Genomic DNA, 13691 nt, shown 5'->3' with positions numbered 1-13691 from the left:
AAGGGGTGTAATGTATGCACCGGTGAGTATGCTCACAGGTTTGTAGAGCTGTTGAGTTGGGAGTGGCTTAGCCAGTCACGTGATGTTCACAAGACTCAATAAAACCCCAGCCAGTTGGGTTCGGTGGATCCACGATGAGGCAGGTGGTTGTGAGCCTGGTGGATGAACCGGTAATGTGTATTGTGATTGTTAAACCATTGCTAATAAACCAACTAGTTCTTAAGAGTAATGTGTTGCTATGAATTCTTAAGCAAAGAACCCATGAAGCAAATACATTACAGAGGACATTAGTGAACCATTTGGGTTTTTACGACAATCCCGCAACTTCATGGTCACTGTTACTGATTATATTTCCAGATTTTTTGAAAAGAAATTTGAATTCTCAAATGGTGGTGAGATTTGAGCTGACAGTCTCTGGATTATTAGTCCAGGCCTCAGTCACTGCACCCACATACAGTATGGGAACAGAAGAAACGTTGCTCCTTTTGATATCACCCCCTCCCCTGCTCCCACCCACCCCCCCGCACCCCCCGACACCAATGCTGGCTTTTCTTTCTCACCCCTTCCCTTCCTGCTCACTGTCCATGCTGAGATGTAGTTCCCTGCACGAAGAACACAGTAGTAAAGTAAATTATTGTATTCTGACGAAGAGTCTACACTTGAAATGTTAGCTTGTCGGTTGTCTCCACAGATTCTGACTGAACTTCGACTGTTTCTAGCATTTTCTGTTTCCATTTACTCCACATCCAAGGACTCTACAGTAACTGTGCAGCTCATATTCAGCACTTCTGCAGTGCTGATATCAGGGCCCCACTGATACTTCTCCAAGCCCTCTGACTGAATTGGTTTAATGATTGAGTGCCAGCCTTGGCTAAGTGGTAAAGCAAAGAAAGAGCTTTCAATTAGGTACCGCCTTTCATGACCTTAGGACATGCCAAAGTGCTTAACCATCAATAAAGTACTTTTGAAGTGTAGTCACTGTTGTAATGTAGGAAACAGGCTGCCAATTTTGACACAGCAAGCTCCCACAAACAGCAATACAATAATGATCAGATCATCTGGTAAAGCTCCATCCAACACTCCCAGGGCAGGTACAGCACGGGTTAGATGCAGAGTAAAGCTCCCTCTACACTGTCCCATCAAACACTCCCAAGGCAGGTACAGCACAGGTTAGATACAGAGTAAAGCTCCCTCTACACTGTCCCATCACATACTCCCAGGGCAGGTACAGCAGAAATGCACGGGTTAGATATAGAGTAAAGCTCCCTCTACACATGGGCACGCAGGCTAAATGTTAATAGTTGGTTAAAATTTCAAAGCTACTAACAGTCAAAGGTATTTGGTCTCAGTGTGAATGTATGGATGCTTGCTGCACAATGCAACATTTAATCCCTCTGCTTTGCTGAAGGAAGTGTCTGAGATAGGTAATAGCAAAATGAAGGCAATCTCAAATAATGTTGAAAAGTGTAGGATTTATACACACAGCCTGGCAGCAGATATCACTGACCAGCTATCCTGTTCAAAGTCACCTGTCAGAAGTCTGTTCACACTGACCGAGCTGAGTTTTTCAGAGTAATTGCGCCTGCCTGATTAGGCCTATTGATGTGTGCATCTTTGTGGGGGGAGGATTCCAACTCTTCATTGTTATGTGGAATTGTAAATTCGAGTACAAAGAATATGTTCATGATTTTGTTGAAGATAAGAGGAACCTTTCCCTAACTTATTATGCTGGAAGATTTACAGTATTTATCGTTCTATTCATCTGTCTGTCTATCTGTCTGTCTCTCTGACTGTCTGTCTATCCATCCAGTGTGGTAGATTTATATACATATATTTGCCTCTTTTCAATTATATCTGTGTCACTTTGTCATTCTTTTCTATATCCTGTTCTATTATTGAATGATAACTGGAATGATCCACCAAGCAGGTAATCGGGGTGAAAGTATAGGAGGGTTGTTCAGAATGCAATATGATTGGGAGAGTTAGTTTACAGGTGGGACAGCCCTTGATGGGCTTCAGTGGGGTGAATGGCCTTACACAATCCTGAACCTCTTTCTCCCTTTCTATTTCTCTCATTCTCTTCAGTTTCTTTTTAATCGCTATTTTCTTTTTCTTCTCTCTGCACCTCTTTTTTTTTTCTCTTCCTAGTTTGCTCTCTCCCTGGGTTTTTCCCTCTCTGCTTTTTCCACGCTGTATTCTCTCAGTGCAGGTGTATTTTGTATCTCACACTCACAACAATCCCTGGCATCCAACGCTCTCTCTCTCTTACAGTGACATCACACAGAAATTGCTTTCTGCATTCTAATACAAATTTAATACAGTTCTTAAATAAATATTTTCAGCATTAAAAATTATTTTACACACTTCTCCAAAAAAAAATTGAATACAAAAAGAAGTAATGCCAGTTTGTTGGCAACGATACAGTGTTTTACTAAAATAGGTAATAAAGCAAATGAACAAAGTATTAAAAAAGACAGTCAGAGGTGAGTTTATAATCCTTTGCTGTGTGTAGGTCTCTTCTGAGATTCAGTAAATACAGTTGGACAGTGAATGACTGATAACAATATCCAGGGCGAGGGTTGGAAGAGAGGGGCAGATGCATTTTTGGTAAGTTCCTTGGCGAGTCACTCTCCCGGACACCACTCTCAAGTGAACAAGTTGCAAAAGCAGCATTTGAAGAGGAAGGTGGAAGAATAAAAGTAAAGTGTTCTCTCTTTTGTTCTTCCACTCCAATATCTAACTAACTCATTATATACAATGTTGTACCAGGCGCTGGCCCTTGTCTCAACTCAGGTGAGCGGCAGGCAGTTCGGGCTGATGGTTTGGAGTCTGAAGGCTCTCCCTTTCTTTGCCCCACAATCCGTGTGTGTCCTTGTCCTTCTCTCTGGCGCCATCTCTGAAGGGTATTTGAACTCTACTTCTGGCTGAGTTATTTTGGCCGAACGGCTGGTGGAACAGTCCCATTGGTTGGAGTTGAGTAGAAAAATAAAACATCTCATTTATTTTTTTTTAGCAAAAACCCCGGAGCCAGTGGGTGGATGGTTTGGTGTAGTTCTGAGTGGGGAGGGATGGTGTTGGGGCAGGAGAGGGGGGTGGGGGCGTGCTGTTCCTACCGAGGCCGCGAGTGTCTGGTGCGCTTAGTCCTGCTGGAGAAAGGATAGTTGATGAACTCGAAGTGTCTGTGCGTGTCCAAGGAGGACAGGTGGCCCTTGGGCAACCTCTTCATGAAGTGGACCTCCCTCTGGTGCTGCCTGGTCTTGGAGCCTTTCCTGGGCCTCCCTTTCCGGGTGAAAGCCATGAACCAGCCCTGGTACTTGGCATTCTGCAAGGCCGTGTAGTTATTCTCCAGGACAATCTCGGTGAACACACAGTCCTTGCTCTTCCCACTTCGCTGCACAGAGAGACAGATCAACAGATAAACAACAGGTAAATGTCAGATTCAGGCCCGCTTGCAATGCATGCGTGTTTACAGCTCATTCCCAGTGTCTTGTGTGCGCTGTGTTTGTTTGATTTAAGATGAAAAGTATTTTTATTAAATAACATTGATAGACTCCGATAGATTGATATCGATGGTCTGGGGTGATGGTGCTATTGACTCTGGGTGGGTGGGAGTGGGGGGAGGGAGGACTTCAATTCATCCTGTGTAACCAACCTTAATGGGGAGTCACTCTTCAATGAGATTTCTTCTTTAAAGAAAAATAAAACTTGTATTTTTTTTTAGTTTTACATATTGATGATGTTTGTATTTTGTTGAAAGGGTGAACCTAAATTTACTATCTTTGTTCCTGTTACATGTATAATAGTCAACACTTTATTGGGGGGGGAGGCACAAAACAAACACTTGAATCAGAGAGTGCGGTGAAGGATAGACAGAGATAGAAAGGGGGAAATTAAAAGAAAGGGATAGAGAAAGAAACAGAACGAATGAGGGAGAAGGAAATAGAGTAAAATGAAATATAGAGACAGAAAGGAGAGATAGAGAGATAGAAAGAAAGGAACAGAAAGGAGAGAGAGAAAGGAGAGATAGAAAGAGTGAATTGAGAGAGAGAGAAAGAAACAGAAAGGAGCGATATAAAGAGTAAATTAAGAGACAGAGAGAAAGGAGAGATAGAAATAGAGTGAATTGAGAGAGAGAGAGAGGAGAGACAGAAAAGAACAGTAAGATTTGTTTCAAGAAGAGGCAGAATTAGAGGACATTGTGAGCTGTTGTGTTAGCGAATTGTTGTCTCGGTCCCTGAGAGGTTGCTGAGTGAATAGCAGGGTAGGTGTGCGAAATGTACAAACACTCTTGACTCATGAAGTGTAGAATCAGCAGCCCCTCCGTGGATCAGATTCCCACCTGCAATGTAACCCCCCCCAAGCCCGTGTGCACTGCCCGGGCCCGGCCACTGCCAGTTCCAAGTTGTCACAAGGAATAATAATCACCTCCTCAACAAGCAGATGGCGGAGCAGGCGAGGGTCCCGCACATGTGTGCCTGCTATTGGTGGTGTGAGGCCGCCAGGGTCCGGCACCCAGCTCTTCGATGTGAGCCAGAAGGAGAGAAGTGGAAGGGGGAGTGCGAACACCACCCTTCCAATCAACCTTCAGCTCCCAGCACCAGACCATCAGCCCTCCAAATGCTGCGGCCCCCTTAATATTTAATGGACGTCAGAAACAGACAGATGGGCAATAGAATTATATATATCCACATATCATTATTGTATCTATCCATCTATTTGTCTATCGTAATTATAATAACGAATATAAAATGTTAATCAGAATTATTTTCTGTCATATACAAATATTCCAAACAGATTAAAGTGATGAGTATTTGTCTCTATATAAATCACATTATATAATAAACAGTTGCTTAGATGTGTATAGAAGTCTCACCAATATGCGGACAGAATTAAATATTTTATAGATAAACCGAGTTTGATCCCCTATTGTATCCCACATTGTAACAGTGACCACACTCCAAAAGTACTTCATTGGCTGTAGGGCGCGTTGAGGCGTCCGGTGGTCGTGAAAGGCGCTATCTAAATGCAAGTCTTTCTTTCTGTGATGTTACTGAAGGTGTGTTTCCGTTTCCTCTTTAACTGGAGGGTTGCGTGTGGGGTCTCTCGGCAGGCGGGAACTTTGCACTGTGTGTGTGTCAGTGGGGAGTTGGGGGATGTTTAAGCTGCCCCCCCCCCCCCCCAGTCAGGGAAAGGGCGGCACCCTCCCCACCGGGGAGTTCAATGTTCACCCCGTGAATTAGTGAAGGTCGGGGTTCGCGGGTAATGGAAAGTCCGGCATTCTCCCTCGGTGGGGTTAACATTCTCGGGCGTTAGGAGCGCGGTTTAACACCGACTGCAATATTCGTGTTGGGGGAAAAAGCGTCTGAATCTCAGGTGGGATCGAGTGACCTTCTTCATGCAATCATTTAAAGTGCTAAAGATTGGGAGACAGGGACGGGGCGAGAGGGAGCAGGCCAGCTTTCTAATCCCACTTTCTCAATCAATCACCCAACCTCCGCGGGACAGAAACCCTGTGCTGATGTGAGACAGCTTGCGCCGCAGCCAAAGGTCCAATAACCCAGTCTGCAATAGAAAGGCATGTCCCAAACCGTGCGGACATTCTGCAGGCCTGGAATAAAACAGTCACTGCGGGTCGGGAGCACCGACAGTGCCGCGCCCTCCCTCCCAACCGGGCCATTCAAACTTACACATTCTCTTGTGTCCCACTGTCAGCAACCTGTGCCCGTCTCTCCCTTACCCTGACTGTTTTTCGGACTATTTTCTTCCATTTCTGTCTCACTCGCTGTTTCCCTTTTCTGTCTTGCTGTTACTGTCTCTCTCCTATTTGTCTCTTGACTCTTTCTCTCTCTCTCCCTTAGTCTCGTGTTTTTCTCACTGTTTCTCCCTCTTTCCCTTTCTCTTCCATATCTTTCTGCTTCTCTCTCTCATGAACTTCCCCCCTCACTCACTATTGCATTGTCTCTCTCTTCCCATTTCTAACTCTTGCTATTTCTCTTCGTTTATCTTTTTTTTTCTGTCCATTTTGCCTCCCTTTTCTCTCTCTCTCTTTCTCTCCGTCTCCTTCTTCACTCTGTGCCTTCCGATCACTGTCCTCTCCGTCTGTCTCACTCGCTTTCCTTCGCTACTCCCTATTCCCGTTTCTCTCTCTCTCTCGCCCTGATTCACAGAATCATAGACATTTACGGCACAGAAGGAGGCCATTCGGCCCATCGTGGCCGTACCGGCTGAAAAAGAGCTGTCCCGCCTAATCCCACTTTCCAGCTCTTGGGCCCTCCCTTACAGGTCAATTATCTCATAATACTCCTGTGAAGCGCCTTGGAACGTGTCACTATGTTAAAGGCGCTATATAAATACAAGTTGTTGTTGTAAATGTTACGGTGATATTAGCAACGAACACTGACTTGCCCTAATTATTGAAAACAATTTAAACCCTCCCTGAAAATCGCGGACAGAGCAATGCCGCCAGTCAATGTGAATGCAATGATTGGCCTCCCGTGTTATCCCAAGGTATCTGTCTCCCCGCGCCTGACTCTCTGCCTCTGTCCCTATCCCATTCTATTTCCTCAATTTCTCTCCCTGCGTTGTTCTGCTCTCCCCTTCCCCAAACTGGGACAGTGATGTTTGGGGGCGGGGAAGGGTTCGCCGCCACTCTCACATTAACCCTTACCTTTCCGATTAGTTTGCCTCGCTTGTTCATGCAGATATAAAAGCCAGACTCGGCTCCCTTGATGCGAACTCGGCTCCCGAAGGTGTCAGTCTCCACAATCAGTTTGGCTGCATTGGAAACAAAGGGAGGCAGCAGTGAATCTTTGATCAGCAAGTTTTCGTTATATTTTACACTCCCGGTGCTCGCCACCCCGCGCGCCCTGTTATCACGCGGCTCCCAGATTGCTACACATGTTGGGTGACTGTTAAGAGCCCAGACAAAGTTCCACCGTTCGTTCAGTACCGAAAGTCGCAGGAAGAATAACGTGGGCCGATTTCTGCACTCATCAAAGGTGAGAAATGTTAGTGCTGGAGAATGCAACATATTTCCCATTTCATCATTAAACACTCCCAGGACAGGTACAGCACGGGTTAGATAGAGAGCAAAGCTCCCTCTACACTGTCCCTAACAATGTGCAAAGTGTCTCAGCCCCAACCTCAGAACTCCACTCCTTATTGCACCGATGTGTCATTTTCATTTCTCATATCAGTAATCTCTGTGGGTGCTCGGAGTGTGACTGATAATGGGAGCGGCAGATCAGTGACCATTCAGTGCTGTGGGCCAATGGCCAGTAGCAACAGGAGAGACTTCCAACCCCCACCCCCCCCCCCCCCCCCCAAAAAAAAACTGAGGAGAGGAAACAGAAATTTCTGGCAACACTGAGCAGGTCAGACATTACTAAAAGGTTAAAGTCTCAATGCTGCTCATATGAATGTTCTGATGGTGCATTCTCCCACCCAATGTGGAAAGAAAAACAGAATTAGCGTTTCATAGAAACATAGAAAGTAGATGCAGGAGTAGGTCATTCGGCCCTTCAATACCATTCACTAAGATCATGCAACACCATTCAATAAGATCATGGCTGATCATTCACCTCAGTACCCCTTTCCTGCTTTCTCTCCATACCCCCTGATCCCTTTGGCCATAAGGGCCACATCTAACTCCCTTTTGAATATATCTAACGAACTGGCCTCAACAACTTTCTGTGGTAGAGAATTCCACAGGTTTCACAATTCTCTGAGTGAAGAAGTTTCTCCACATCTCGGTCCTAGCCCTAACCTTATCCTTAGACGTGACCCCTGGTTCTGGACTTCCCCAACATCGGGAACATTCTTCTTGCATCTAACCTGTCCAATCCCGTCAGAATTTTATATGTTTCTATTCTATTCCCTCTTATTCGTCTAAATTCCAGTGAATATAAGCCTAGTCGATCCAATCTTTCTTCATATGTCAGTCCTGCCATCCCGGGAATCAGTCTGGTAAACCTTTGCTGCACTCCCTCAATAGCAAGAATGTCCTTTCTCAGATTAGGAGACCAAAACTGCACACAATACTCAAGGTGTGGTCTCACCAAGGCCCTGTACAACTGTAGTAAGATCTCCCTGCTCCTATACTCAAGTCACCTAGCTATGAAGGCCAACATGCCATTTGCCTTCTTTACTGCCTGCTGTACCTGCATGTCTACCTTCAATGACTGATGTACCATGACACCTCCCCTTTTGGTAATCTGTCACCATCCAGATAATAATCTGTCTTCCTGTTTTTGCAACCAAAGTGGATAACCTCACACTTATCCACATTATACTGCATCTGCCATGCATTTGCCCATTCACCTAACCTGTCCAAGTCCCCCTGCAGCCTCCTAGCATCCTCCTCGCAGCTCGCACTGCCACCCAGCTTAATGTCACCTGCAAACTTGGAGATATTACATTCAATTCCTTCATCTAAATCATTAATGTATATTGTAAATAGCTGGGGTCCCAGTACTGAACCCTGCGGCACTCCACTCATCACTGCCTGCCATTCTGAAAAGGGTCTATGTTTCTATGACCCGTTTATTCCAACTCTCTGCTTCCTGTCTACCAGCCAGTTCTCTATCCACATCAACACATTACCCCTAATACCACGTGCCTTAATTGTGCACACTAATCTCTTGTGTGGGACCTTGTTAAAAGCCTTTTGAAAGTCCAAATTCACCACATCCACTGGTTTTCCCTTATCCACTCTACTAGTTACATCCTCAAAAAACTCTAGAAGATTTGTCAAGCATGATTTCCCTTTCATAAATCCATGCTGACTTGGACCGATCCTGTCACTGCTTTCCAAATTTACATCTTTAATCATTGATTCCAACACTTTCCCCATTACCGATGTCAGGCTGACCTGTTTTCTCTCTCCTTTTTTAAAAAGTGGTGTTACATTAGCTACCCTCCAATCCATAAGAACTGAACCTGAGTCTATAGAATGTTGGAAAATGACTACCAATGCATCCACTATTTCTAGGGCCACTTCCTTAATTACTCTGGGATGCAGACTATCAGGCCCTGGGGATTTATCGGCCTTCAGTCCCTTCAATTTCCCTAATATAATTTCCTGACTAATAAGGATTTCCCTCAGTTCCCCCTTCTCGCTAGACCGTCGGTCCCCTAGTATTTTCGGGAGGTTATTCGTGCCCTCCTTCGTGAAGACAGAACCAACGTATTTGTTCAATTGGTCAGCCATTTCCTTGTTCCCGATTATGAATTCCCCTGATTCTGACTGCAAGGGACCTACATTAGTCTTCACTACTCTTTTTCTCTTCACATATCTATAGAAGCTTTTGCAGTCAGCTTTTATGTTCCCTGCAAGCTTACTCTCAGAATCTATTTACCCCCTCCTAATTAAACCCTTAGTCCTCCTCTGCTGAATTCTAAATTTCTCCCAGTCCTCAGGTTTGTTGCTTTTTCTGGCCAATTTATATGCCTCTTCCTTGTATTTAACATTTTCCCTAATTTCCCTTGTTAGCCACGGTTGAGCCACCTTCCCTTTTTTATTCTTACACCACACAAGGATGTACAATTGTTATAGTTCATCCATGTGATATTTAAATGTCTGCCATTGCCTATCCACCATCAACCCTTTAAGTATCATTCTCCAGTCTATCCGAGCCAATTCACGTCTCATACAGTCAAAGTTTCCTTTCTTTAAGTTCAGGACACTAGTCTCTGAATTAACTGTGTCACTCTCCATCTTAATGGAGAATTCTACCATATTATGGTCACTCTTCCCCAAGGAGCCCCACACAACCAGATTGCTAATTAATCCTCTCTCGTCTAGGATGGCCTGCTCTCTAGTTGGTTCCTTGACATATTGGTCTAGAAAACCATCCCTTATACACTCCAGGAAATCCTCCTCCTCCTCCATAGTATTGCTACCAGTTTGGTTAGCCCAATCAATATGCAGATTAAATTCACCCATGATAACTGCTGTACCCTTATTGCACGCGTCCCTAATTTCCTGTTTGATGCCATCCCCAACCTCCCTACTACCTTGGTGGTCTGTACACAATGCCCACTAATGTTTTCTGCCCTTTGGTGTTTCGCAGCTCTACCCATATAGATTCCACATCATCCACGCTAATATCCTTCCTTACTATTGTGTTAATCTCCTCTTTAACCAGTAACGCTACCCCATCTCCTTTTCCCTCCTGTCTGTCCTTCCTGAATATTGAATGGCCCTGGGTGTTGAGTTCCCAGCCTTCAGGTGTGGTCCCTTAATCTAATGGTCTGCACCTGAAAGCTAACATATCTGTGCTCTCCATAGATGCTGCCTCACCTGCTGAGTTTTTCCAGCAATTTCTGTCTTGGTTTGCAGACCTCAAACTAATTTCAAACAGGGTCATTACAGCCCTCAGTGTGAGACAGATCTGAACCCAGGTCCCTGAGCTGAAAACATAGTCTGACTACACCGTCCAGTGTAGGTGGTACAATCCAGGAACACACCAGGCTCTTCAAGTTCTTGTCTTCATGGGCCACATAAATACATACCTTGAGGTCTCGAGCCCACATATAAAGTTTAAATCCATCTTCTCATTAAGTTCCATGTCTGCCAAGAGACATGGAACTTAATGAGAACATGGTACTACATGCACCAAAGAAAATATTCCATCCCTTCAAATAGGAGAAGCAACAAATAAAAAACTCTTTGAGGGTCCCAGTTTCAGGGCTGGGGTCCTCCGACCATAGTTTGAATACCTCTGCTATAATATATCAAAAGGTTCAGGTGGTTTGTAAGCAGCATCACACACAGGCAGCAGTGTGTTACCGTGCAGTTCAATATCAAGCTTTTAAATATAAAGAAAATAAATAACTTGCATTTATATAGTGCCTTTCATAACCTCAGGATGTCCCAGAGTGCTTTACAACCAATGACATACTCATGAAGTGTTGTCAGTGTCCTAATGTAGGAAACAATCAGCCAATTTTGCACATGGCCAGATCCCACAAACAGCAGTGAGATAATGACCAGATAATCTGTTTTAGTGATGTTGGTTGAGGGATAAATATTAGCTAAAACACTTATGGGCAAAGCTTCAGCAATTTATCAGTCTGAACCGTGTCCTTGAAACACACTCCAGCCCCTGTTAAGCTCTCTATGTGGAGCTCACCAATGAACTGAGTTTCAGCTTTAGCGTTGCTTCGTTATTCCTTCCTCTCCTGAAGCAGTTGACTGTCCTGTTGGGACACCATGGGTGGCAGTCACTGTTTGCTACCTGGGCGTGATTTATGGCTGACTGCTTGACTGTGAAGGACAACAGAATCAGGGCTGATCCTGTCCTCATCTGATGTCCACACACATGCTCCATCTGCCACCACCACCTCAGCACACACTGGTGGCCCAAACTAGGTCCAACACTGTGTAGCTCAAAGATAGTGTCTTTAGCACAACACCACTGGAAAAGAGGTGGATTACTAGCCATGAAAGCAGTGATAGACAACAGGCTGTGTGGCAGCACTAGACTCTTGTGTCACCCATTGCTGAGGTGTCAGCCTTGGCTCAGTTGGAGCACTCTCGCCTCTGACTCTACAGGTTGGGGATTCAAGCCCCACTCCAGAGATTGAAGCAGGTAGCTCTTGGCTAGCACTCCAGTGCAGTACTGAGGGAGTGCCGCACTGTCAGAGGTCTTTTGGATGAGATGTTAAACCAAGGCCCCATCTGCTCTCTCAGGTGAATGTAAAAGTTCCCTCGGCACTATTCGGAGAAGAGCATGGGAGTTCTCCTTGGTGTCCTGGCCAATATTTATTCCTCAACCAATATCACTAAAACAGATTATCTGATCTTTATCATATTGCTGTTTGTGGGATCTTGATGTGAGCAGATTTGCTGCCATGATAGAGAACAGTGACTACATTTTAAAATACTTCATTGTCTGTAACGTGCTTTGAGAAATCAAGAAACGCCCTTTGTGAATGTAAGTTCTTTCTTCTCGGTCATTTCAACTGAAGCATAATTCAATTTCAAAAAATGACTATTTTAATTGATCGTATATTATCAGGATTTGTAGCCCCTGTGTATATTAAAGAGAATAACTGCCCCTGTGTATATTATAGAGAATAGCAGCCCCTGTGTATATTATAGAGAATAGCAGCCCCTGTGTATATTAAAGAGAATAGTAGCCCCTGTGTATATTAAAGAGAATAGCAGCCTCTGTGTATATTAAAGAGAATAGTAGCCCCTGTGTATATTAAAGAGAATAGCAGCCTCTGTGTATATTAAAGAGAATAGCAGCCCCTGTGTATATTAAAGAGAATAGCAGCCCCTGTGTATATTAAAGAGAATAACTGCCCCCGTGTATATTATAGAGAATAGCATCCCCCGTGTATATTATAGAGAATAGCAGCACCTGTGTATATTAAAGAGAATAACTGCCGCTGTGTATATTATAGAGAATAGCAGCACCTGTGTATATTATAGAGAATAGCAGCCCCTGTGTATATTATAGAGAATAGCAGCCCCTGTGTATATTATAGAGAATAGCATCCCCTGTGTATATTATAGAGAATATCAGCCCCCGTGTATATTATAGAGAATAGCAGCCCCTGCGTATATTATAGAGAATAGCAGTCCCTGTGTATATTAAAGAGAATAGCAGCCCCTGTGTATATTAAAGAGAATAGCAGCCCCTGTGTATATTAAAGAGAATAACTGCCCCCGTGTATATTATAGAGAATAGCATCCCCTGTGTATATTATAGAGAATAGCAGCACCTGTGTATATTAAAGAGAATAACTGCCGCTGTGTATATTATAGAGAATAGCAGCACCTGTGTATATTATAGAGAATAGCAGCCCCTGTGTATATTATAGAGAATAGCAGCCCCTGTGTTGCAGGGATTGGTGCTGGGGACTCAACTATTTACAATCTATATTAATGACTTGGATGAAGGGATCAAGTGTAATGTAGCCAAGCCTGCTGATGACACAAATATGGGTGGGAAAGCAAATTGTGAGGAGGACACAAACAATCTGCAAAGGGATATAGACAGGTTAAGTGAGTAGGCAAAAATTTGGCAGATGGAGTATAATGTCAGAAAATCTGAGGTTATCCACTTCAGCAGAAAAAATAGAAAAGCCAATTATAATTTACATGGAGAAAAATTGCAAAGTGCTGCAGTACAGAGGGACCTGGGGGTTCTTGTGCATGAAACATAAAAAGTTAGTATGCAGGTACAGCAAGTAATGAGGAAGGCAAATGGAATGTTGGCCTTTATTGCAAGAGGGATAGAGTATAAAAGCAGAGAAGTCCTGCTACAACTGTACAGGGTATTGGTGAAGCCACACCTAGAGTACTGCGTACAGTTTTGGTCTCCGTAATTAAGGAAGGATATACTTGCATTGGAGGCTGCTCAGAGAAGATTCACTAGGTTGATTCAGGAGATGAAGAAAGGTTGAGTAGGTTGGGCCTATACTCATTGGAGTTCAGAAGAATGAGAGATGATCTTATCAAAACATATAAGATAATGAGGGGGCTCGACAAGGTGGATGCAGAGAGGATATTTCCATTCATAGGGGGAACTAAAACTAGGGGACATAGTCTCAGAATAAGGGGCCGCCCATTTAAAACTGAGATGAGGAGGAATTTCTTCTCTCAAAGGGTTATAAATCTATGGAATTCTCTGCCCCAGAAAGCTGTGGAGGCTGGGTCATTGAATATATTTAAGGCAGAG

The 13691-nt window shown here is 44.1% G+C and overlaps 1 protein-coding gene across 1 annotated transcript in view; it reads right to left on the bottom strand.

The window, feature by feature from the left end:
- Window positions 1-3109: 3109 nt before the first annotated feature.
- Window positions 3110-13691, bottom strand: part of fgf8b (fibroblast growth factor 8b) — a 36151-nt gene continuing 25569 nt past the window's right edge. Inside the window, exons 3-4 of the mRNA XM_070873928.1 lie at window positions 6668-6774; window positions 3110-3391 (exon numbers count right to left, since the gene is read on the bottom strand). Coding sequence (XP_070730029.1) covers window positions 3110-3391; window positions 6668-6774 — 389 coding nt within the window. The remainder of the gene's footprint in view (window positions 3392-6667; window positions 6775-13691) is intronic.

This window comes from Pristiophorus japonicus, chromosome 3 (genome assembly GCF_044704955.1).
Source record: "Pristiophorus japonicus isolate sPriJap1 chromosome 3, sPriJap1.hap1, whole genome shotgun sequence".
Lineage (NCBI taxonomy): Eukaryota > Metazoa > Chordata > Chondrichthyes > Pristiophoridae > Pristiophorus > Pristiophorus japonicus.
Note: the sequence above shows the minus strand (reverse complement) of the source record. Positions and strands in the feature narration are given on the sequence as shown.